The 24,027-nt window shown below is 46.9% G+C and overlaps 8 protein-coding genes across 8 annotated transcripts; 5 read left to right on the top strand and 3 right to left on the bottom strand.

The window, feature by feature from the left end:
- Positions 1 to 118: 118 nt before the first annotated feature.
- On the top strand, positions 119 to 780 carry BU26DRAFT_482278 (uncharacterized protein; the record flags this gene model as incomplete). Its single annotated transcript, XM_033825765.1, has 2 exons — positions 119 to 270; positions 324 to 780. The coding sequence occupies 2 exons, from the start codon at positions 119 to 121 to the stop codon at positions 778 to 780; spliced, it is 609 nt and encodes a 202-aa protein (XP_033684640.1).
- An 11-nt stretch (positions 781 to 791) lies between these two features.
- On the bottom strand, positions 792 to 8,733 carry BU26DRAFT_425394 (uncharacterized protein; the record flags this gene model as incomplete). The annotated part of the gene is made up of 5 exons (XM_033823621.1): positions 792 to 1,640; positions 1,697 to 2,014; positions 2,064 to 6,570; positions 6,619 to 6,778; positions 6,828 to 8,733. The coding sequence occupies 5 exons, from the start codon at positions 8,731 to 8,733 to the stop codon at positions 792 to 794; spliced, it is 7,740 nt and encodes a 2,579-aa protein (XP_033684639.1).
- A 220-nt stretch (positions 8,734 to 8,953) lies between these two features.
- BU26DRAFT_563539 (uncharacterized protein) lies at positions 8,954 to 9,773 on the top strand (the record flags this gene model as incomplete). Its single annotated transcript, XM_033833180.1, has 4 exons — positions 8,954 to 8,995; positions 9,056 to 9,074; positions 9,127 to 9,204; positions 9,259 to 9,773. 4 exons carry the CDS (start codon positions 8,954 to 8,956, stop codon positions 9,771 to 9,773), a joined length of 654 nt encoding a protein of 217 aa, XP_033684638.1.
- Positions 9,774 to 10,603: 830 nt separating this feature from the next.
- On the bottom strand, positions 10,604 to 11,908 carry BU26DRAFT_563538 (uncharacterized protein; the record flags this gene model as incomplete). Its single annotated transcript, XM_033833179.1, has 4 exons — positions 10,604 to 10,992; positions 11,040 to 11,113; positions 11,178 to 11,662; positions 11,714 to 11,908. The coding sequence occupies 4 exons, from the start codon at positions 11,906 to 11,908 to the stop codon at positions 10,604 to 10,606; spliced, it is 1,143 nt and encodes a 380-aa protein (XP_033684637.1).
- Positions 11,909 to 12,541: 633 nt separating this feature from the next.
- On the top strand, positions 12,542 to 14,381 carry BU26DRAFT_592896 (efflux pump antibiotic resistance protein; the record flags this gene model as incomplete). The annotated part of the gene is made up of 3 exons (XM_033834855.1): positions 12,542 to 12,931; positions 12,989 to 13,237; positions 13,286 to 14,381. Exons 1-3 carry the CDS (start codon positions 12,612 to 12,614, stop codon positions 14,379 to 14,381), a joined length of 1,665 nt encoding a protein of 554 aa, XP_033684636.1. The 5' UTR covers positions 12,542 to 12,611.
- A 1,129-nt stretch (positions 14,382 to 15,510) lies between these two features.
- Positions 15,511 to 15,813, top strand: BU26DRAFT_563536 (uncharacterized protein; the record flags this gene model as incomplete). Its single annotated transcript, XM_033833178.1, has 1 exon — positions 15,511 to 15,813. One exon carries the CDS (start codon positions 15,511 to 15,513, stop codon positions 15,811 to 15,813), a length of 303 nt encoding a protein of 100 aa, XP_033684635.1.
- Positions 15,814 to 16,718: 905 nt separating this feature from the next.
- Positions 16,719 to 17,945, top strand: BU26DRAFT_550027 (oxidoreductase). Its single transcript, XM_033832031.1, has 3 exons — positions 16,719 to 16,879; positions 16,935 to 17,186; positions 17,300 to 17,945. The coding sequence occupies exons 1-3, from the start codon at positions 16,835 to 16,837 to the stop codon at positions 17,837 to 17,839; spliced, it is 837 nt and encodes a 278-aa protein (XP_033684634.1). The 5' UTR covers positions 16,719 to 16,834; the 3' UTR covers positions 17,840 to 17,945.
- A 230-nt stretch (positions 17,946 to 18,175) lies between these two features.
- BU26DRAFT_550026 (uncharacterized protein) lies at positions 18,176 to 19,846 on the bottom strand (the record flags this gene model as incomplete). Its single annotated transcript, XM_033832030.1, has 1 exon — positions 18,176 to 19,846. One exon carries the CDS (start codon positions 19,844 to 19,846, stop codon positions 18,176 to 18,178), a length of 1,671 nt encoding a protein of 556 aa, XP_033684633.1.
- Between the last annotated feature and the right edge of the window lie 4,181 nt (positions 19,847 to 24,027).

Raw genomic sequence — 24,027 nt, 5'->3', positions numbered from 1 at the left:
AATGTTGCATATGGACTATGCGGCAACGCTGATCGTATGAAGTGTGCATATGGCGCCAAACGGTTATAAAGGGCCGACAATCCGACCTAAGGTTACGATTTTCACAGCTGATTGCAAGATGTCTCGCTTCCCCACCATTCCACCCCAACAGTGCACCGAGGCCCAGATTGGTGTGCACAATGACACCGCGCAGATATTTTCTCGACTTCCCAGTCATATTGTGTCGAAGGATGCCGAAGGTCAACTACTTGGCCCATATTCTCCGCTTCTGTGAGTGATCCTCGTCATCACTTTTTTCTTCTGCTTCTCATGCCTCTCAAAAGTTACACTGAAGATATCTCACAGACCTGGTTTGCACTGGCCTTCGCGGTTATGCGCCAGAAACGACTGAGCGTAAAAGAGAAAGAGCTTTGTATCCTCGCGGTTCTATCCAGATACGACGCGCCATACGTTCATTATGCCCACTCCGAAATCGCGGTCCGCGTGGGTTTCACCAAGGTTCAAGTTCAGTCTGCACTCCACGGAAAGCTCCCGGAAGAACTTGACGAGCGAGAGTCGAGCGTTTATAACCTATCACTTCACCTTGCCAATCAAAGACGGCCAATGGAAGACTCGGTTTTCGAAGAGGCAAGGAAAACATTGGGTCGTGACGAGATCGTAGGTGTTGCCCACATTGTGAGTGGCTACATATATGTAGCCATGCTCACCAACATAAGCAACCAAGGCGTCCCAGAGGCAGGCGAAGACATGTTCCAAGCAACCAAGAACCCGAAATTGTAGACCTGGCGTAATCAAGAACTTTCCAATCTCTGAGCCGCAGTCCATTCCTTCACAATGATGTCGCCGAGCGCTTTGATCGAGAGGTCCCCAAGAATGTCGAAAACCGGAAGGTCCGCTCCGAATTGCTTCATAGCCCAATTGCGGAGATACAACGCGCTTAGTGAATCTACACCAACCGTGTGAAGGGGCTCTTCCAGCTTGATCTGATCTCGGGGTACTAGGGCAAGAGCGCAGAATTGATCCGCCAGAGCGGTGGCGGCAATGTCGCCACGCTCAGCAAGAGATTCAGCATCATTCAAGCTGGGCCCATGAGCACCTGGTTCACTTTCCTTCGGTTCGTGCTTAGTATTCCCGCCATTTTCGATGAGCATGTGGGACCAAAGGGGATGCGAGAATGCCAAGGGCATATCCGTTGCCCTACCGAGTCGTAGTGACGGCCTGACGATTCCAGTAACAATTTGCGGCGGAAGTTGTTGCACGTCTAGGAGAGGATTGCAGAAGTACTCGAAGAGCGCTGTGATGTGAGATTCCGAGAGCGGCACATATATGCCTTCAGCTCGTAATCGTTCTAACAAGCCTTCGTTTTGCGCTAAGAGGCCGCCCGTGAGCAAGATCCCGAGATCCAGTGACACCGCCTTCTCCCCGGTTGAAAGTCGGTATTTGGCCAGTGCATCCTGGTACGTATTCCCTGCAGCATAATTGATTTGTGTCGCCTGCCCGATGATGCCGGTAATAGAAGATGCGAGAATGAAGAAATCCATGCCCCTTGGAAGGAGCTGGTGCAGATTCCATGAGCCGCGCACTTTAGGATCTACGGCAACTTTCCAATCGTGGAAGCTCATCTTGTGGTATGATATGTCCTGTTTCCCTTCCGTCAGCGTTTCGATTCTAGCCGATTAGATTGAACTAAGTTCACCTTGAGTGCTCCAGTCGCTTGTACACATCCTCTGATTGCTGGAAAGCCATGTAGGTGCTGAAGAGTGTGCAGCAGCACTTCACAATCTGCAATGTCGCATGCCGGGGTGCTCACTCTTGCGCCCGATTGTTCGCATTGATTGACGAAATCTTTGGCGGTTTTAGAACGTGGTCCTGATCGCGACAGAAGGATGAGGTTTCGAGCACCACGTTCAATCATCCAAGATGCCACGGTTCTTCCAAGATCGCCGAGGCCACCGGCGATTATGTAGCTTGCATCGGCAACGAATAATGCTTTCATATTCACGGGCAGCTTGACCTGAGCGTACATTAGGGTTGGTGCTACTCCTCTCAGAACCAATACTTACGATTATCTGGTCGTGCGCATCAAATCGAATTACAACCCGATCCTTATCGCCGAAAGGACTCTCTGTCTTGAAAAAATTCTCTACAACAGGCAATGTGAGTACCTTCGATGGCATCTGAACAAGCCCCCAGCTTGTCTCCGGAAAATCGTGAAATGGCAGCTTGAGTTTGCCAAATTGATGCTTCATCCCTTCCATCGTGTCAATAATCTTGAATCCGACCGTAGGAGGGAGTTCAATGGAGATCTCTGGCGCGGTATCGTCCTCTCCGGCTGACCAGATCCGGAAATACTGACCAAAGGGGGAGATACAGTTATTCAAGCTGGCAGTTTTGGGGCGGGTGAAGTCCAACATGATAGTTGCTTGCCGAGAGCAGTCTTCGCGACAATATCGAGCGAATGAGTGCTCCGTGAAATAAGACATTGTCCCATGAGGGGTATCAAGAAATAAAAGGTCGCATTCTTGGGAAACAATCACGACAGTTCGAAAGGTCCCGTTCGCTAACAGGGAAAGAGTGGCCATTGCAAAAGAAGAATTTTGGCCATGGACCAGGACTATATCGTCAGGCTGGATGCGTGCCTCTTGAAGGATGTAATTGGCGACAACGTAGGCCTCCGGTAGAACTGCTGCTTGCTCAAAATTCATCGCATCGGGAATCTTGGCAACGAGTTCACTTCGAATGCGAAGGGTTGATCGGAGCGCATTGTGGCCATAGGCGCACACGCGATCACCGGGGGAAAAGAGCGTATGGTCTCCAGCCCTTGTAACGAAACCTGCGCATTCCTTGGAGACGATATCGCCGTTTTGGTTTCTCGGCAAGGCAGTCGAAAGATCTGTTCCGCTAAGAGTTGTGGCGTGTACCTCAATTTCTACTTCGTATGGCTCGGGACGCTCGGAGCTAGGCGTGTCTCGGGTAACTCGCAGGCATGACGGAGACCCGGCGTTTCCAACAGAAACACAGAACGGTCTCGCCTGATGTACAGGTACGATCTTGCTGATTTCTCCGCGGAGAATACCCAACATATCAGATGTGAATTGGCTATCTTCGCAAATACGAGATATTGTCGGATGACCGTGTCGCACTACGTGATCGTCCGGATGCTGTAGCTTTGGCGATTCCATGAGTTGCTTGACCGATGAAACGATCAATTCTGCATCAGCGACTTGAGCACGGGGGTCTAGTTCCAACGCTAGGGTGGCGAATTTCGCATCGATGTTCTCGGCTCGAAACACTCTGGAAAATCCGTCGACCATTCCATGTCTTGGATCTGCAGATCTTCCGCCACCTTTACTCACCCACAAGATTTTGGTAAATCGGTGGAGTAGATCTTTCACGGTTTCGAAGATCTTTTCGTTCATACCGGAGAGTATAGCGTAGTCCGTGTCGAGCAGCGATATCAAGACATCTGATGGAGATCTATCCGGCGAGAACGTAGAGATGTCTGCGACTGATATGTTACGAAAATCGCGCTGTGATATTCGATCGAGAAGGGCTGCCACCAACGCTTTTTGATAGATGGAGTTACCCTGTATTGCGATCACAGCAGTGGGACGAGGCTTCTCAGAGTCGACTTCTATCGCAGTTGAGCAAATAATGCTCATCAAATGCGATTCATCGTCCGCGAAATCACGGAGGATCAAATCCGCACCTGAAAAGCCATTGCAGCGTAGTAGATCTTCCCACTTCTCCTCAGTTGATAGCGGACTCATACGGCGATGATCATGAGTCGTTGGCCACCAACCCGGAAGAAGTCCGAAGACGAAACCGACTTCTATGCTTTCTGGACGTACGTACTCATGGATGAAGAGCTTGCCCCCCGGTTTCAGCAGTCTCCGTAGTCTTTGCAATGTACGATCTAGATCTTTCGTGACATGCAACACGTTGGAGGCGGCAATGACGTCGTAGGAACGATCCTTGAAACCTTGTACTTCTGGATCATTGTCGACGTCGAGTATGGCAAACTCCATCTCCTGCGAATACCCAGCAAATTGCTGCTTCGCTTTCTCGAAGAAGGCTGGAGAAATGTCTGTGAAGCAATACTTGCTCAGTCTTTCTGGAGCTCCAGTGTAGCGTGGGAAAACTGCTTCAAGGATATGCTTGGTAAAGGATCCAGTTCCCGCACCAATCTCAAGATAATTCATGCTCGGCGACTTGAAGCACAGTGACTCAAGATACAGTTGGAACTTTTGGTAGTATAGAGAGCCGGAGAGTTGCTGTTTGTAGAATTGTTCTGCAAGGTTGTCGCTTCCGAAGAGAATTTGAATCATGTCCGAGCTGCCTTGTAGAACAGAGAGAGCGTGATCAGCAACCGTGGTGAAGAATCTTCCTAAGAACCCATCTCCTTCTAGGCGTGCACGAAGCAAAGCTGCATATTCTACAGTTAGATGCTCGTCTGTTGACCCGACATGGGTCTCCATCCAGTCCACGTATCTTTGCAGATGCGGCCGCGTTGAGTCAATTCCTGACGCCTCGGCGTCCCTTCTGAGTTTGCCGACCGTGAATCGAAGATACTTTCTAAGATTGTGGAAAAACTCAATAGGGCCTTGTGCATCGGCTCCGCGTTGCGCATGCAACCACTCAAGCGTGCTAGGGCCGGAGAGCATGTTGACGTCCAAAGCTGTCTGAACCTTGTACCAGTATTGATTGTCTTCGGGGATGGGCTCTTTTAAGAGTTGGGAAGCGATTATGGTGGTTTCTAGGCCATTGAGGGCCAACTTGAGTTCACGTTTACCGTCCAAAGCAAAAGCCGAGTACAGAATCTTCGAATGGGAGCTGTTCTCAACCTTGGCCGAGACATGGATCATATCTCCTGAGGGGGCTAATCCGTTGACTGATATCCAAAGCCTGTCAATGCGAGAGATAGCTTGTGTTGGTGATGAACCATGGTGATCGCTTAGTGCGACAAGAGCGACTTGGAAGAAGGAGTCGAGAGTTGCCGGATGTATTATGAATGCGCATTCATGGTCCGTTCCTTGTTTCGGAGGCGTATCTAGGCTGACATCAGCCAAGACTTCTCCGTTCTTTCCATGATAAGCAGTTCGTATTCCTTGAAACGTGGGCCCATAGCGATTGCCTTGTTGGTTGAAAGCGTCGTAGATGATGGAGCTATGCACGGGCCGGCTGCACTCCTTAGATCGAAGATCAAACTTCTCTTGGTAAAAGCGTCGATTTAGTCGATAGTCTTCGCTTGGGCAAGAGTCGATATCAATTATTCCATGGCAGTTCTCACTCCAGTTGCCACACTTGACGGAATGGACTGAAAATTCCCACTCAGAGATCGAAGAGGAATTAATCCGTCTCTTTCTTCGCAAAGGTCTCAGGTATAGCCTGGTTTCCAGATCATCGGAGCCCGGTGAGACGAGAATAGCACTCTCGCAACGAAAATCTCGCAGAGTGAGCGCGACTATGTTTTGCCGACGTCCAGAAATCTGGAGCACACCTTGGGTGGCCATTACTACCATTGCCGCTGCAGGGTACAGTACGGTATTGTTAACCTTATGCTCTAAAACCCACGGCATGTCGGATGTGCTGACACAGCATCGCCAGACCGGCGCCAGCGGGTTCCAGTCCCGGCTCGGTGATCCCAAAAGTTCCCAGTGGCCATGCTCTCTCAATCGATAGTTTCGCACAAGCGGACTCTCCGCCCAATACCTGACGCTGTGGTCGAATGGATATTTTGGTGCATCTACAAGAGATATGGGGGCCTCTTTCAGTAAGGGGTTGGGGTCGTTGACGGAACGAAGATTCACTGGGAGACCTCGACAGTGCAATTCGCCGACCATTTGTAGGAGAGTGGAAGAAGCAGGCTGTTTCCGATACAGGGCGGAGAAATAGGTGATATCATTCGCACGTGCAAGAGATTGCGCAATTTCCTGGATTGGGAGTCGTAAGGCTGCATGCGGTCCGATCTCGATAATATGGTCAACCGCAATAATATTGCGGTGACTGCAATCCAGCTTTTTGCTCAAGCGCTCAACCGGATGCGAGCACAGTCGCTCCATGGCGCCTTTGAACAGAACTGGCGACAACAGATTTGAGATCCAGTAGCTTCCCTCGCATGCTCGATCCTTGGTCAAGATAGTCCCAGTCACGGAGGAAATCATCTTGACATTGGTATCCTTTTGGATCGACTCCAGCTTCCCAAAATGCTGAAGACAATCGGGGACAATGTGTTCCATCTGTGGAGAGTGGTACGCGACCGGAACACGCAATCTGCGGTTGAATATACCTTTTCCGTCGAGGACCTTTTGGAGCTTTGTCAATCGACACTGCTCTCCAGATACCGTAGTGTTACAAGGGCTGTTCACGCAGCTAATCACAAGCTCTCCAACGCCCTGGGGAGATTCGGAGTTGATGTCGTTCAGGCAAGGCCCCAGTTGTTTTGCTGAGAGGCCAACTGCCATCATAGCTCCGATGTACGGACTTCTTTTCGGAATATCAGAAGTGTAAAACCCTCGGTAATACGTAAGTCGTAAGGCGGATTCGCGCGTGAGAAGGCCTGCACAGTATCTGACCGATTGTTAGCTGAGCACACTTGGTTCATACGTAAATACTTACGCCGCGGCGATTTCGCCCATAGAATGACCAACTACAGCGATAGGAAGCACTTGAAAGGCATGGAGAAGGTCGACTAAACCCATTTGCACAATGGTGGTTAGCGACTGAGCGAGACTTGGTTGGTCAATCAAAGTCTCCGTTTCACTCTTGGATAGCTCCACTATCATGGTCAGTGGCAACGATGCGAGGCTTGCATGAGATAGTCTTACCCTCAATAGACCAGGTACAACCAAGACTTTCTAGTAATGACTGCGAACGACGTATGCCCTCCGCGAATATAGGATACATGAACAGCTCGCGACCCATAGCGTACCATTGCGCACCTTGACCTGTGAACACGAACGCTAGGCTTGGACTTCGTCTTAGTCTTTCCTTAGGCGTCGATACAATTCCAGTCAGATTGCGCAAGGATGTAGCAGATGGTACAACTGCGAATGATCCCCACTGCATGCGGCTTCGGCGAGAGTCAAGTGTGTAGCTAATATTAGAAAGCGTGGTAGCAGTCAGAGGCTTGTCCGCATTGTCAGTGTACTGTTGCCACGTCGTGACGAGGTCAATGGTACTCTGTTTGGAAGCTGCAGACCAAAATAGCAGCTTTGGTAGGTTGGGGCTTTCCATCAGATTGGGGCCTCCGAAGGTACTGGAATGCGTCCGTCGTAGCTTTCCAGGGCTGGAATAAAGGCTCGGATCTCCAGGTCCACACACAGTGACATGGTTTCCCTTCAGGTTACGCCGAGTGAGGTAGCTATAAGCGTCGTCTATCACGATATGGCAATTTGTTCCCCCGTATCCAAATGAGTTGACCGATGCTCTCCTGATTGGAGAATGAGGCCATGGCTTGCACTCGATCGGGAATGAGATGATACGATTGTAAGCCGCCAGCCTCCGGTTGATAGATTCGAAATTTGTGTTTGGGGGGATTATGCCAGTCTCAACGACTAATACAGCCTTGAGTAAACCTGCGATTCCACTAGCTCCTTCTAGATGGCCGATATTGGTCTTTACAGATCCAACATAGAGAGGGTCTTGTTCTGTTCGATGCTCATGGAAACACCTAGCGATAGCAGCGATTTCGGTAGGGTCTCCAACCTCCGTTCCGGTGCCGTGTGCCTCAAAGAATCTCGTATGCGCTAAGCTCAGGCCAGCCCTCTGATAGGTCTCTTGTATGAGCTGAGCTTGAGCAAGAAAGTCAGGTTGCGTGATACCTGGTGTCCTGCCATCCTGATTGGTAGTGCATGCTCGTATGACTGCCCGTATTGTGTCATTTGCTCGAAGGGCATCAGATAGACGCTTCAGAACAACAACTGCGACACCTTCTCCTCGAGAATAACCGTTCGCACGTTGATCGAAGGCGTAGGAGCGACCATCTGGAGACAACATCTGCATGTTACTCAAGATTGTGCTATAATCGGGATCTAAAAGCACGTTGCAGCCAGCCACTACGCCCATGTCCGTGGCACCGCTACGCAAGAGCTGACATGAAAGATCGACAGCCATTGCGCTACTTGAGCACGCCGAATCCAGGTTGACGGAGGGTCCACGAAGGTCAAAGAACCAACTCAAACGGTTGGCGAGCATGGATTGAGAGGCGCCGACGGCTGCGTAAGCTGGTAGTCTTTCTGCGTCTTTGAGTGTTTGTTGTAGGTAATCATTGGTGAAGCATCCAGTATGAACCGAGGTGCGAGACTTTCTCAAATCTTGAATGCGTATGCCCCCGCTCTCGAAGGCATGGACGGCAGTCTCCAACAAAATGCGTTGCATTGGGTCCATAGCGGCAGCCTCGCTAGGCGATATGGAGAAGAATCCAGCATCAAAAAGTCCGAGATCTTCCTCGATGAAGTGTGCTCCTCGAGTACGGAGGGCATTGCGTCGTGTTACATGGTGAAATGCACCAACATTCAGCCGAGCTCGAGGATATTCTGTCATTCCGCTTCGCTTTTCAGAAATCATGGCCCAGAAACCCTCCTCAGAGGATGCTTCTTGAGGAAACTTCAGAGAGAAGGCACAGATCGCAATTGGCTCTTGTTCCTTCGAATCATCATCGTCCACATAGAACTCGTTGCTGAATTTTGCGTGATGCTCTCCCGTTCGACGAATGTATGATGGTGATCGCATGTTGAGTAAGGTTGAATGGTTGAAATGTCCTGACGCGAAGAAGTTTTTGACGATGACGGTAAGGCCCTGATAGCCTACGAGATAGGATAGGAGCGGAAAAGGGATAAGCGATGTGATGGCACGTGAGATATCTCACATAACTACCAGAGGCAGTATATAAATGCCACGGTGCTCTTCTGAAAGATGCCTTCAGCCAGTTCTCCAAGCACTATCCTCAGCCATGCACTTTCTTTGCCTCCATGGTGCAGGAACGAATGCCAAGGTTGGTCTTCCCTGCCGGGTCGACGACAGACTGGATGACATACTAAGATTGGCCCGGTAGATATTTGAATCACAAACGGGTATGCCAATCGTGGCCCTGCAAACTTTGCTCTAAGCTAAGATGAGGCACAGCGGCCCTACGCTATGAGCTGAGTGGGGCCCATACTTACCACTTTGTCGAAGGCGCCGTTCGGCAGCAGCAAGCCCCTGGTACGTAGGATCATAGAATACCATGAACGAAGCTAATATCTCTGCGGCCGATAGGAATCGGGAACCTCGCTGCGTCAGATGAGCTCTGCTTCGCGTACTACCTACCCGACTCCGCCGACTCGTTCATGGCCGCAATCATCGACCTAAAGAATTACCTGGAAAAAGAAGGTCCGTTCGACGGAGTGATGGCCTTCTCACAGGGAGCGTCCCTTGTCAGCGCACTGCTTTGCCTCAATATCAGGCCATACACATGCACCATTCGATGCGCGGTCTTTTTCTGTGGGCGGACCCCATTCATTGATTTCAGGGATATCGAACCCACCAATTCCGCATTCGGAAAGAACCTCGGCCAAGACGGAGTTGAGAAGATCGAGATGCCAACGGCGCATATCTGGGGTCTTAATGACGAAATTGAGCCAGGGCAGGGAGCTGAGCTCAGCAAGTTGTGCCGCCCGCAGAATAGACACATCTATGTGCATGCCGGTGGTCATGAGGTACCAGGATCCAAGGATCAGGAAGGGCTGATTGAGTCCGCCAATGCGATCCGAAGCATGCTGGCCGAGCTGTAACGCGCTAGAGCGCGGCGAAGTTGATATCGATGCTATGCAAATAAATGATTGGCTACCATAGGTAGACGCTATTTAACCGGAGCGAACAAGGGCGTCAACGTATTCCGAAGGAATATGTTGAGTTTCCCGGGGTGTGCAAGAGTTCAGCAGCTTGGATGTTTGTGATTATGGTTGCAGGCCTGTCGTGCGCTGGCGAAGTGGACGGGCGGGAGCGGCCCGAGCCAACACAGGCTAGATCGCCGTTGCTTGTGGCGTACAGGGGCCCACGAAGGCCCCCGTAAGGAGGTTTTACTGCATTGAACCCGCCTGATGCGAATGCGAGGATGACTGCATGAGGTGCTCGCAGGCGCGGAAATAAACGCTGTCTACTCCAACAAGTCGACTACATGTCAGGCAGATATGCAGTGTATCGTCGTTTTTATCTGAGCACATTGAGATTAGGGCTGTAGGAGTTCGGGGACCGAAACGATGTCACACAAACTCTCAAATTTAGTGAGAGCTAGGCTGACCTTGAAGTCGTTCGGGATTTGGAAATATCACTAACGCTGGCGGGGTACGCTGTGTTTGATAGTCGAAAAATCCACGGCATGCGTAAAAGGTTTTCTTTCTGATCAAGCGATTGGATTGTTACTTCCGCTTGAAATAGTTTGCCTCGAGAGTGAACTTGTGTTTATGAGTGCGAACACATCTCCAAGTAGAAAGTATCTCGATGCTGCTATAATACACCTCAAAGTTTCAAGAAGATAGGAAGAGATGCGGCCATTATCCCGCATATAGATATTCCCAGTTGTCCAAACTCCCTATGGTACTTTCTGCGTCTCCTCGTTCCTTCAAGAAATGACAATATCATTGCGCACATGAATTCCAGTCGGAGCTGGAAACTTGATCCGACCGTCACTACCTGACTCAGTGCCTTTGCTTGCCTCAATAGCTGTGACATGGGAGTTGGAGCCACATTCTCCAGGTATCTTGACTGAGGAAAGCTCAAATGACGGTTTCCCAAGCTCCGTGCTATTGTCGTCGCGAGAGTACGGGTGACTACGGGTGCCGGCAGCGTTCATAAGCCTAGACCTTGAACCACCACCCCGAGTGCTGATCAAGGACCAAGGACCATCACGGACCCCGCGTTGGATTAGAAACAAGAGGCTCGGCAGACTAACGCTGACCACAGAGATTGCAATCTCAGAGCCTAACCACAAGACCGGGGTTGCAATTTTGACTGGAAGGCATTAGAACTCAAGATGGAGAGTGATGGGAGGTCCTCACAGGTTGGGTCAGTCTGCAGGCTACTACCAGCCTGTACAATGGTGACCAGCCGACCTATAGATACCACGACAACCCTAGCTATGAATCAGAATATCGAATGCTGAAAGAAGTCGACAAATAGTGGAGCTGTTCACCTACATGTATCCACAAAGAAACACCCCGCAAACTTGAAGCTTCCGCGTCTTCTTCATCTGAAGCTTCCAAAGCAGTGGAAGGGGCATTAAGAGAATGACACAGTCAATGAGAAGACTGGTGATCCCGCTGGCAAGCCATAGCATCTGGGTATTGACGCATGTCCCTTCTAAGGCGACTTTCCACGCCTTCTGAATTGGAGAGCATTCGAAAATGACGCCAAAAAGGATACCAATTAGCCATGCAGCGTTGGCAAAATGAACTACCCACAACGTGTATTTGAACCACCGATTCATCACTCCAAGGACACGCGCGTAGAAGAAGAGAGCCGATGTTTTCGCGACGGCTGTTCCAGTGTCGAAGAGGAAGTATTCAACCCAGAGTAATTTAAGAAAAGGCTCCAAGTTCTTTTGTGGAACGATCTGAATATGCAGCCCCATTCCAAGGTCAACAAGACGGAGCCCCAGGACGCACACTGCGACATTGAGAATCTTTGGGTCGTGAGTGGGAGAAGACCCGTGTGCTTGGTTATCATTACTTACTGTAGCCGTGAGCGCAGTCCAATCATCCCACCAGAATCGAGTGGGCATATGGGAGATTGAGAAGGCTGGTGACAAGTATCGAGACCAAAACCTAATGGCAACAACGACAGTCGGAAGGACAATCATAGCGACAAGCAAAGACCGCAAGTTGTTTTGCTTGTTTTCTGAAAGATCAACACCAGAAGCCGCATTCATTCTGGACATTGTAACAATGATTGAAGTGGGAAGTTTACTTGTTGGATGATGGGATGTTTCAACAAGAAGTAGTCGATTTGATGATAGTCCGCATATTGGACATTTGGCAGAGACTTTGAGTCTGGGGTTGTATCATGATGTGGTGTGTTGGACCATGGATAGAAAGCAGGGGCAGGCTCACGTCGGACTTCACATTGTCAGGCCAGGAAGTGCCCATGGAGATTGGCCCACGAAGCTGACAGTTTGTACTCCCCGGAGTGGTTAGTACTAGGGTGCGAAAGAGAAATGTAAACTAAAGTGATTGAATGAATTGCGGTGGTGAAGGTGGTGCAGCCGGGCGTCAAGGGTGATACTGTCCGCCAATGCTTTCGACAGGGATGATATTGCCGTGCGCTCCGGGTATAGTCACAGTACATGCATCCTTGAAGCGTTACCTGACAGCGGAACGCCGCAATTGAGCATGTTGATCATCTAACTGGCATCCCATACTATGCGGCGTCAAATTACAGCTGCGCCGTTTGTGCCTTCGCCGCATTGGTCTAGTGATAATCGCCAGAGGAGAGACGGTTCCCAGCGCCGCGCCTTTACAGCCATGAAATCCATTTTTCACTTCTCAGCAACTTCAACATCATTCAAAGTCTAACTCCCAATATTTTGATTCAAAGAATTCCTTCTTTTCACATCCTAATATCTCAAAGATAAAATGTCAACCGCCGAGAAGTTGTCCAACCATGCTGAGTCTCCCCTCAGAGAGACAACGTCCGATGAGCAGACAATCACCAACAGGGGGCCATTCGAAAGAGCCAAAGAGTCTTCCAGCACTCAGCCTGCTCGAGAAATAAAACCTTTATCTTGGTTTGCAATCATATTCTCGCTCTTGTCTGCCTTGTTTTTATTTGCATTGGACAACACCATTGTTGCAGATGTGCAAGCGGAAATCATCTCCACGCTAGAAGGAATTGACAGACTACCCTGGATCTCTGTGGCCTTCGCACTTGGAGCTGTTAGCACCAATCTTGTTTGGTATGAAATATCTTAGCATGCCATAATTTCTGTAGTGGATGTTGACTGTGAAATCAGGGGTCAGCTCTACTGCTTGCTTGAGAACAAGATTCTTTTCATCACCAGTGTCATTCTCTTCGAAGTTGGTTCGGCCGTGTGCGGCGCTGCGCCTACGCTCAATGCTCTCATCGTCGGGCGAGCACTTTGTGGCATTGGCGGAATGGGAATTTATCTAGGAACCATGAACATGGTGTCTGCTCTAACGAATCAGATCGAAAGGCCAGTGTATTTGGGCTTCGTTGGATTGACGTGGGGTATAGGAACTATGTTGGTATCTCCTTCTGCCCTAATAATTTTTTGCTGACGAATTGGCAGTCTCGGGCCTATTATCGGTGGAGCTTTTGCCGATAGCTCAGCTACATGGAGATGGGCCTTTTACATTAACCTTTGCATCGGAGCGCTCGCGGCTCCGGTGTTCATCTTCCTCCTGCCCACCACCATGCCCGCAGGTTGCGGCGATCAGAGTCTTTCCTCTCGAGTCAAGAGATTAGACACTGCCGGAGCTCTGCTGAGTGCAGGTGCTATAGTAACCCTCGTGATGGCTGTGTCATTCGGCGGAGGCACGTACGCATGGAACAGTGGGCAAACGATCGCACTTTTTATCGTCACTGGCGTCCTTTGGATCTGCTTCGCCCTGCAGCAGAACTTCTATGTTCTCACAACTCGAGAGAACCGTTTATTTCCAACAACGCTACTCAAATCCTGGGAAATGGATATCTTATTCGCTCAGATGGCTAGCGCCCAGGTTGTGGTCACGGTCCCCATCTACTTCATTCCCCTCTACTTCCAATTCGCAAAGGGCAAGTCGGCTTTCTCTAGCGGTGTTCAACTTCTGCCTTTTGTTCTCCTGTTGGTATTCGCCGTTATGCTCAACGGAGCTATGATGCCCAAGGTTGGATACTACATGCCGTGGTACTCTGTTGGTTCTGCACTAGCGCTCATCGGCAGTGCTCTGCTATATACTGTGGACCTCGACACCAACCAGGCCAATATTTACGGATGCTCTGTCCTTACCGCCTTCGGAGTCGGTCTTTTCTCTCAAGCTGGATTTCCTGTCGCTCAGGTCAAATCTCCTCATCTGCAACAAGCCGTGTCGTTCATCGGATTTGGCCAAGTGGGCGGCATCACACTCGCTCTCATGATTTCGAACAGCATATTCATGAACCAAGCTACGAACAGAATTGCCGACATCCTGGACAACACATCCAAGGCGACCATTCAGGAGGCGATACTTGGCTTTGGAAATGCGTTCTTCCACAGTCTTACTCCGACACAGCGGAGACAGGTCTTGGAAGCAATCATCGAAAGCATTTCGGACGCTTTCATCACGGTCATCTCCGCAAGTGCCTTGTCTCTGGTGCTTTCAGCATTCATGAAGCGCGAGAAGCTTTTCGTGAAGCCTATGCAGTAATCTGACTCCGCAAATGGGCATATTTGGGCCGCAGACTGATTTGGGAATTGATGGGCCTGGTAAGCAAATTGTGGCGTCGGACACATCTCGAATATTTTTCTACACCCTTGTGAAAGTAATACTTTCTATGTGTATTGGTCAACGCGACTGGGGTTGAAAATTGGCTGCTCCTTGGTTACCTTTTCCACATTCGCTATTCAACGGAGAGGACTTCGCATGGTCCACCCCTTCCACTTGTTCTCCTGGTTATCTCCCTTGTTTGGCGAAACGCCACATTCGGTCTCCTGAAAAATCCAAACCTTCTTTGACATCTTCAAAGTGGTGAGCGTTCTGGTGACTCAATGGGAATGCAGGGTGCTGGTGCCGAACAGCGGGCTCACTTTCTTCCAACCGACCCCGTACGTCACCTTTGTTTGCAAAATATCTCTCTTCACACGTTGATCGACCCGAGCATCAATCTTTCAACCCTACACTGCTCTGGTAGCCAAAACTCAAAGTATGACATCCATGTCCACAGATGACGCCAAAGCGCTGGTACAGAGGCTCGAGCAACTGGCTTAGAGCCCACCCAAATGCCTGCTTGAAAATGAAAATCTTCGGCGCAGGTTCCGAGATGAGGCCCATAGCATGAGCGTCTCTGTACAGAAGCCCAGTGACAGCGTGCATCTCATAGCATACGGCGCTTTGTACTCGTCCATGGCCCGTATCGGAGTTGACACTAAGATTTTCGAGCTGTTAGTCAAAAGACCAAAGCCATTGAGCACGCCATGCGACAGAGCGACTCCTGCGGTTCTACGAATCATTCCACTGGATCTCGAGAACAGGAGAAGACCAATTCACTGCGAACAACCTCACGAAAGGACTTGCACCTCCATTCAGTACGGGTATCGAGTTCTTGTGAGTCGGCAGGGTATGCTCTAATTCGAAAGCGATTTCCTCATTTGAAAGAACGAGTGATTATGCAAGATCAGGAACATGTCATTAACGCGTGGCGAGCAAACCCCACAGATCCACGACTTCTTTACACCACAACCGGCGAAAGGTGACCCGGCACAATCATTCGGATCCTCCTAAGAGTAGCTGACATGGCAGTGAGGAGCCCGGGCATATTACATGCGGAACATCATCCATGACCATCAAGACGAACAAGCACGGGCGATTCTCGAGCAGATTAGCCTCGGCCTTCAGCGAAGAGTCGATACTGCTAATCTATGACATTGTGCTACCTGATTCTGGACCCACTGCCCGGCATGCCACCTTGGCGGACATGAACATGATGAGCGCACTTGCTTCGAAGGAACGATCGGAGGGGGAATGGCAAGCGTTGCTGGAGTCGGCCGGACTTCGGATTGTCAAGGTATGGAAGTATGCAGATGAGACTGGTGATTCTGTCATTGTTGCTCAGCGTACCGAAGCGCCTCTAGGCGAATAATCCCGTTGATGCAATAAGGGTGGTCATCCTAGGCTATGGTACATTATCAGTGACTGGAATAGTGAACGTGCAGGAAAGATTCCCGTTCCTAGGCCCATGTTGACTGCATCCAGTGGTTCAAAGACCCAAACCTAGGTCGCTTCATTCTCAGCATTGAATTCAGATGTGGATACCCGCTATGCGATGCAACGCGGAATGCAACAATGTCCGAGGGAGAGCGTCGAAGCTGACAGTACTTTCCATGCAACGAGATGCTCTAAAAGTGAAGCTTGCTGCACTTTGCGGCGTTGATGTTGTGTTTCGGCGGCTAGCCCACAGGCAGGCCCTCCGGGGGTCGACAGGGTTGAACCCGTTAATCGGGATGGCCCCCATTCGTAGGCGCTTGCCTGTGGCGGAGTTGCAAGGGTCGATGGCAGGGTGAACCAAGCTCTGTCAACCTATGCTTCTGGGTGTATTGGCATGCAGCATACACCCTTGCACGGACTTCATGCCTGTAGTCATGTGGGACTTGCTCTGCGATGCGTGAGACACTCAACCCGTCGCGTTTCCATGCAATTAACAGGCTCAAGGTTCATATATTAAAACAAGGCAACTACGGAAATGCCAATGGCAACGTCTCGCGGCTACGTTGGGTGGGATAATCCTGATGGCCCCCGACCTTGGAGACATCCCGTCCACGTTCCCGCATGCACATGCCCATACCCATGCACAGACCCATGGACATGCACAAGGTAAAGGTCCTAGGTCCATGAAGGCGGTTCTAGTAGATATTGAAAGACATAGACACCCTATGCGGTCATTTCTAGAATGCATTATATTGCACGGGCATCATCTTGCGGCGCAGCAAAGTTGGCCTTGCCGATCTTCCAGCTCCACCAGGCCCTTGCGTCATATCAATCCAAACCCAACGCTGCTGTGGGTATCAAAACAGCTCCCACATTCTTCTTCAACAGCAGAAGTTCCTTCATCAATCGTGATCTGTCTACCCACACGAGTCCCAGTCCATCTTTCCATCCGTACCATGATCAACAGCTCCCAGCTAGACGGCGTAGCACTGGTCGTCGGAGTATGATCCAAGCCAACTCCCTCAACACAAGTAAAATCTAACCAGCAAACTGCAGTCTGGAAGGGGCATTGGAAAAGAATCCGCCTTCTCCCTTGCCGAAGCCGGAGCCAGCGCCGTCATCTTCGCCGACATGAATGAAGAATGGGCCAAAGAGTCGTCCGAAGAAAGCAAAAAATACGCCACGAACAAAGGCTATCGCACCGCCACATTCAAGATGAATGTGCAAGACGACCAGTCCGTGCAGGACATGGTAGACTTCGTGGTCAAGGAGTTCGGTCGTCTCGACTACGCCGTCAATGGCGCGGGCGTAAGTACCTACCGACATAATGGAGACCACCCACTTCTGTCATGCTCGTTGATCCCCTCCCCCTCCACCCATTGCCCCAAAATCGATTCTAACAACCTCGGTCACTCGTGTAGATTGACAACGGCCCCCACGCCGACATCGCCGACACCGACATCGCCAACTTCGACCGCGTAATGAGCATTAACGCTCGCGGCAACCTCCTCTGTGTCCGCGCCCAAGCCGCCGCCATGCGCGCCCAAACCCCCAAAATGTGGACCTCACGCAACGGTACGCGCGACATTGGCCGCGGCGTCATCGTCAACGTCGCGTCTGCCAACTCCTTCGCAGGCCTGCCGGGAAAGGGCTGCTATACCATTTCCAAGCACGCCGCCATGGGCGTTACGAAGATGGCGGGATTGGACCATTCCGCCGAGGGCATCCGCGTTCTCGCTGTCTGCCCAACGTGGGTGCGGACGCCCTTGTTGGATGTCGAATTGGCGCGTAATCCTGAGGTTAAGGGCCAGATTGCGGCGGTCGTGCCCATCAAGCGCGCGGCGGAGTGTGAGGAGGTTTCGGATGTTATTTCTTTCTTGTGTAGCCCGGCGGCGAGCTATATCAATGGCACTAGCTTGCTCATTGATGCCGCTGTGACTACCACGCTCCGACTGTACTAAAGGCCATAAGGATCGGCTCATTGCTCGCCGGCAACTTGTATCTAGTCTTCGTGTTAGTGTACTGCACTGTAATTAGCTCGCACGTATACATTACCTCCGGGGCGTGGCATAAATTTCAATAAGAATAACTTTTCTAACTAATAGTAGAACGTAAAGATGTTAGCTATATGTAAGACTATACCATCCCGTAGTGTAGTAGGCATAGAGAAATCGACTCTCTTCGAAGGGCACAGCGAAGCACCACGAAGACTAAAACATGCGGCCGCAGAACAGGCATCACTTGGAGTTATCGGCAGCGCTATCCGCACGCTAGTATCCAAGTTGTAGGCAGGTGAGCTAACCAAACGTTCCCGTTGCGTAATCCCATTGCTTGCCTTCTCCCTTCAGCAACTCTCGCTCTTCATCATCCCGCGTCAAACCGCCTGTCTCGCCCGGATGCTCCCACCAGCATATTCCCGCGCGTGTCCATTCCGTGACATTCGATTGCTCTGCGCGAACTAGAATGAGACCGAGTAAACTTGGACGATCGTACTTTTGATAGAGACCAAGAAGAAGCATCCTGGCGTCCGCACGCCTCTCTGCAACCCAGCTAGCCAAATCCACGTATCTCGTCCCAACCATCTCGCGAATGTCCTCACCGCCGTAGACCAGCTCGGTGGGTGGGTCATAGAATGACACTGCATCCAAATCTATCTGCACCGCCGGCAAGCTATGCGGTGATTGCCTCGACCAAATGCAAGTTAGAGCTGTGAGCGGAGCCATGAGCCCTGCGAAGTGTCCCACCAGGACATTGCCAACATGCTTGACTGAAAGGGTAGATGCGCGTCGAAGGAGATTTTTCAAGTCTTTCACAATCCACATGGGCGAGAGTGCCGACTCCGGAGCCCGAATATGGTGGCTCAATCGCCAGGCTTGGCCGGGCGCTGCTGGGCGCGTATGCACGAACATCTGACTCAGGTCTTGGTTCTGTGCCAACAGCGCCGACCCGAGCTGATCCTCTAATTCTTGAAGATTGTAGTCACGTCCCAGCGGACTGGCCGGCGCCGACTTCCCGAGCTTCAAGTCAAAGACCTGCATGATTCCGTACACGCGATCAGTAAGGCGTTTCGGACTTACGGTGCGAAAATGCGCTGCCATTAGTAGCTCGACAGGGAAGCCGTAGTAAAGACCAAGAAGTCCCGTCCTCCGCAGGCGGTTTTGGACTTCTTGCAGTGCTTTCGGTTGCCTGCACAACGCACGGGTGATTATGCCGTAGAAGCCTTGACAGAAGGTCGTCAGCTCTTTCAGCCAGAAAGGCACGGATGGAGATACGCTGGGCCAGAGCTCTCCGTTGCGGTCCACCAGGAGCAGCTCGGGCCGAAGGTATGCTTCTTGCAGCGTCCAGAGAGAGGAGAACCATGGATCGGAGGTCACGAACTCAAAGCTTTTGAGGGCCAGGTCGAGTCCGGATTGCTGGGCCTCGGTGAATTGTGTACCCCAATCCCCCTCGGTGAGAAGATCGATACCCTGCTCGAATGTCTTGATGGCCGCGTCGATGTCAGCATTTGTGTGCTCGCGCAGCCACGCGTAGACTTTCGTGGCCCCCCTGAAGATGACGGCCTGCCGTCCAATCTCCAAGTCCTTCTCCCTTGACCCGTCTCTTTGGTCTATGCATGCAATATCGATCCACACAAACTGCACCTGTGCCCAAGGCTCGTCGGGCCCGTGGATAAGTGGAAGCTTGCAGATCAGCTGTCGCAACTGATCGGGCGTAAAGCAGTCCGGGTGAACCCGAGGGATTTTCCAGGGCGTGCCAAAGTCAAGGGCACAAAGTTCCGGAAATTCGCCGTTGCCGAGCTCCCACCGGCCCCAAGTATATGTAATAGCGAAGTATGCCGGCTCGCGAATGTCGTTATAGGTGTTGCCGGGCCGCCAGTGGAAGGAGGTCAAGGTTGGAATGTAGAGGAGCTGCCGTGGCCAGGGGCAGGTGTCGTTAAGGGCAGCCTCAGAGGTGCACGCGCTCGCCATACTAGATTCATGGGAGGCAGGTCAACATCTAATAGTCGCGACAACTAGGCACGTAACAGGCTCTCGGTGCGTTGGCGTAACTAGCATCTTCGCCGTCTAGACTCTAGAGTTTTAATATTCCTCGCTTAAGCTTAGCGCTCTTGGCAGAGATTACGTATTATTATATTAAGCTAATTATTTATAAATATTTAAAAAATAGTTAACGTACTTTACTAGCAAGCTAACTATACTACTAAGCTAACTACTTTTACTAAGCTCTTACTAAAAATAATCTTAACTACTATAAGTTTAGCTATCTACGTAGAATTATTCTCTTATAAAGCTAGAATATAGCTTACTCTCTCTACTCTCTAAACTAGCTAAATTTAAAGTAAATAATACGTTATAGCTATATATAGAGTCTACTAATTAATACTAAAGAACTAATATAATAGAATTACTCTATAATATAAAAAGATACCTAATTTAATAAAGCTTATAAAGAATAAAGAGTAGGTAATAGTTAAGTATATACTAGACCTAGACGCATAAGAATTTACCTCTTAGCTTACTACTATTTAAGATATAGCTAATATACTACTTACTAAGTAGAGAAAAAAGGTTATAGATAAGAACTAGCTAAACTACTTTATTATACACTATTCTAAGCTTAAACTATAGCTTAATTACTAGTATAACTATTAGAGAGTAAAGTAAGAAGATTCTATAATTATTTAGACGTAGTTTAACCTAGTAGATAATATAAAGATAAAGTATAGTATTACTAATAAAGATATATATAATTTTAATAAATCTAGCTTTATAATAGAAATAATATTACTTTAGATAGTAGTTAACGTATTCTACTAGTAAGTAGATTATACTAGTAAGTAGATTAGAAATTTCTTAGTAGTAAATACTATAACTATAACGCGTAATATCTTAATACTTATAGAGAGATAGTACTTAGTAAAAAGGTAGAATTAAGCTTACTCTTTAAGTATATAAAGCTAGCTAATTTAAAAGTCTATAACGTACTACTAAGGTATATAGTATATTCTAAATAACTCTTTAGTAAAGATATAATAGAGCTTTTATATATACTAATATCTACTCTAGTATCTAGAAGCTTACTATAACTAAAGAGTAGATAATTATCTAATATATTCTTAACTTTAATTTATAAGAATTTACGCTCTAGCTATATAAGATAGTAGATATAGTAGATAAACTACTAGATACGCGTAGTAGAAAGCTAGTAGATAAGAATTAGCTAGTAAGATTTGTAGAGCGTATATCTAAGCTTAAGATAGCCTAGAATAAGACGAAGAATTACTAGAGAATACGCTAGAAGAATTCTAAGATTATTAGCGTATAGTTTAAGCTTATAGGTAATACTAAGGTAAAGTATAGCGTAGATAATAGAAATATATATAACTTTAATAAGACTAGCTTCTAGATAAGTATAATTAGATCTATAAAGATTATTATAGACTTAGAGAGGCGTAGAAGACTAGACCTTGTTTAGCTAGGTAATCGCGAGTAGATTACTATTATCTAGAGTATCTACGCTATAGAATACGTAACTCTACTATTTATTATCTATAAAGAGCGTGTCTACATCTCTATATAGTATAAAGAGGTAGGTATACTATATAATTAGAAGCTCTTAGTCTTAGAGAATAGGTAGATAAATAATAAGCTTAGTCTTACGTAGTTAAAGTACTTTAACGCGTATATAAAAGCGTATTAGATAGAAATATAGTAGCTACTAATTCTAGATAGCTATAAGAGCTATCTTAACTAGAATTTTAAGAACTACTATCTAGAGAATAAGATTCTTATACTCTATATACTACTATACTTATTATATATTCTATAGCTACTTAATATAGCCTACTTTACGTTATTAAAGCTAAAGTACTTCTAATGCGTTTAGAACTTAGTACGCTAACACGTCTTCTATATAAGTAAGAAAGGCTTTCTACTAGTCTTTAAAGACGCGTTTTTTAACGTGTTTATAGAGAAGAACTATAGAAAGACCTTCTAGGTAGTAGAGCTTATTCTACTAAGCGCTATAGAGGTTCTAGATTATCTTAACGTATAAATACGTACTCTACTAGAACTCTTACTACTCTATACGCTCTAGGTATTAAAGACGCCTAGTACTACGCTTAAATTTACGTTATAGTTAAAGCTAGTACGTAACTTCTTTAATATATTACTAATAAGAATCTAGACTAGCTTTATATAGCTTATTAAAAGAGCTAAGATAATACTATACTAGAATACGCTTATAAGCTTCTAGATTACTAAGCTTAAAGAGTAAGTAGAGATGCTTACTAAGTAGAAATTACGTAAAAGAAGGTAAATCTAGCAGGGCAGTATAATAGAGTATAGTAAAAGAGTAGTATAGATAGCTACTAAGGCGTCTTCTACGCCTTAGTAATTAAAGAAGATTTATACTAGAAATAGCTACTAGAGTATATAGCTAGGTATATAGTACTATAGAAACTATAGTAGAACTAGATATAATACGCGTATCTATAAGAAGAATATAGAGAAGCTTTCTAAGTTAGATAAGAGTATAGTATATATAGGTTCTCTCTTTAGTAGTAATAATAATTTATAATCTATAGTTATAGTATTTACTATTAAGAAATCTCTAACCTACTTACTAGTATAACCTACTTACTAGTAGAATATATTAATACTAATATACTTTATAAGTAAACTAACTATATAAGTAAGCTAACTACTTTTACTAAGTCTCTACTAAAAAGCTACTATCTTAGTTAGATTACTCTAACTCTAAGCTACTTAAGATAAATCTAGATAAGCTATCTAACTTATCTATATTATCTTTAACTATTTAGCACGTTTACGCGTTATACTCTAGCTTACTATAGTGTCTATAGTATTACTAAGCTAGCTAGCTATTATATAATAGTCTAGTTTAGAGATTTATCTTAGTTATATAATCTTAGGTTACGTAACTTTATTACGTAACCTAGCCTAGCGTCTTAGCGCTTAGCACCTCTATATATAGAGCCTCTTAGAGTATTCTTTTACTTCTTACCTTTAAATAGCTAAATTTAACCTAATCTACTCTACTAGCACCTTTTATTCTTATAGCTTATAGAGATAGTACTACCTATAGCTAACTTATCTAGCTAGATGTTTAGAGACGCTTATAGTAGTAGAGACTATAGAGCTAGCTTTTATATTATTTAAAGGTTAATATCTCTTTAGCTAGAGATAGTAGTATAATATTTGGCTAAACTAAGTAGTCTTATAAGAAGCGTTTACTAATAGCTATACTAAGAATTAGAGCTATAAGAGCCTAGTTACTTACTCTAAGAATCTATTAATGTATTAATTAATTACTTCTCTCTAGTGCTATATAAGACTACTAGTGGATCTAGTAGATAGTAGAAAAGATACTACTAGTAGTAAGCTAAAGAGAGCTATAAGAGCTCTACGTATAAGAGAACTTTTATAGAACTTCTACGTATAGAAACCTCTCTCTATTTTAAAAATTAATAATTCTCTACTCTACTAGTAGAGCTAATAATTAGCTACTATACTAGTAGTATATACTTCTACTTCTTAAATAAGAAGCTATACCTAAGTTAAACTACTTAAATACTATAGGTAAACTCTTATAAAGTAACTCTAGAAGTAAGACTCTAGTTTTATAGTACTCTTTTACCTCTATAATTCTTAAATTCTAGATAGAGAACCTACTAGCTAGTTACTTAAACTATTATTATTATTATAAATTATCTATTCGACAACATAATATAATAACTAATAAGAATTAGAATATTAACTTTAAATAGAAGCTAGTACGGCTACGCTAGAGCTTAGTAATACCTAGGTTATTAGTAGTAGATAGCTTTTATATACTCTCTACCTCTAGAAAAAAGCTCTAAGAGCTTTTTCTAGAAAAGCTAAGTAAAATTATTAATAAATTAGTTAGCTAATTACTTATACGCTAGATACTTAAATAATAGACCTATATATATTACTAGATTACTACTAATATATTTACTAAAGAAGATACTATATATAGAGAGTATTAGAATTTATAGTAGAAAAAAGCTACTATCTTAGTAAAGATTTAATAGCTATAAGTATAACTATAATTCTACTCTAGAAGCTAAATACTATCTACTTTATTAACTTAACGCGTAATATAC

The sequence above is a fragment of the Trematosphaeria pertusa genome (assembly GCF_010094035.1).
Source record: "Trematosphaeria pertusa strain CBS 122368 unplaced genomic scaffold BU26scaffold_6, whole genome shotgun sequence".
Classification (NCBI taxonomy): Eukaryota; Fungi; Ascomycota; class Dothideomycetes; order Pleosporales; family Trematosphaeriaceae; genus Trematosphaeria; species Trematosphaeria pertusa.
The sequence above is the reverse complement of the archived record's forward strand: the minus strand, read 5'-3'. Positions and strand labels throughout refer to the sequence as shown.

Excerpts from the sequence above, each read along its gene's own strand:
- BU26DRAFT_550027 (XM_033832031.1), top strand. The coding sequence starts at position 16,835 with ATGATCAACAGCTCCCAGCTAGACGGCGTAGCACTGGTCGTCGGA. Across the intron at positions 16,880-16,934 it reads GCGTAGCACTGGTCGTCGGA|TCTGGAAGGGGCATTGGAAA; the intron begins GTATGATCCAAG and ends AGCAAACTGCAG. Across the intron at positions 17,187-17,299 it reads ACGCCGTCAATGGCGCGGGC|ATTGACAACGGCCCCCACGC; the intron begins GTAAGTACCTAC and ends TCACTCGTGTAG.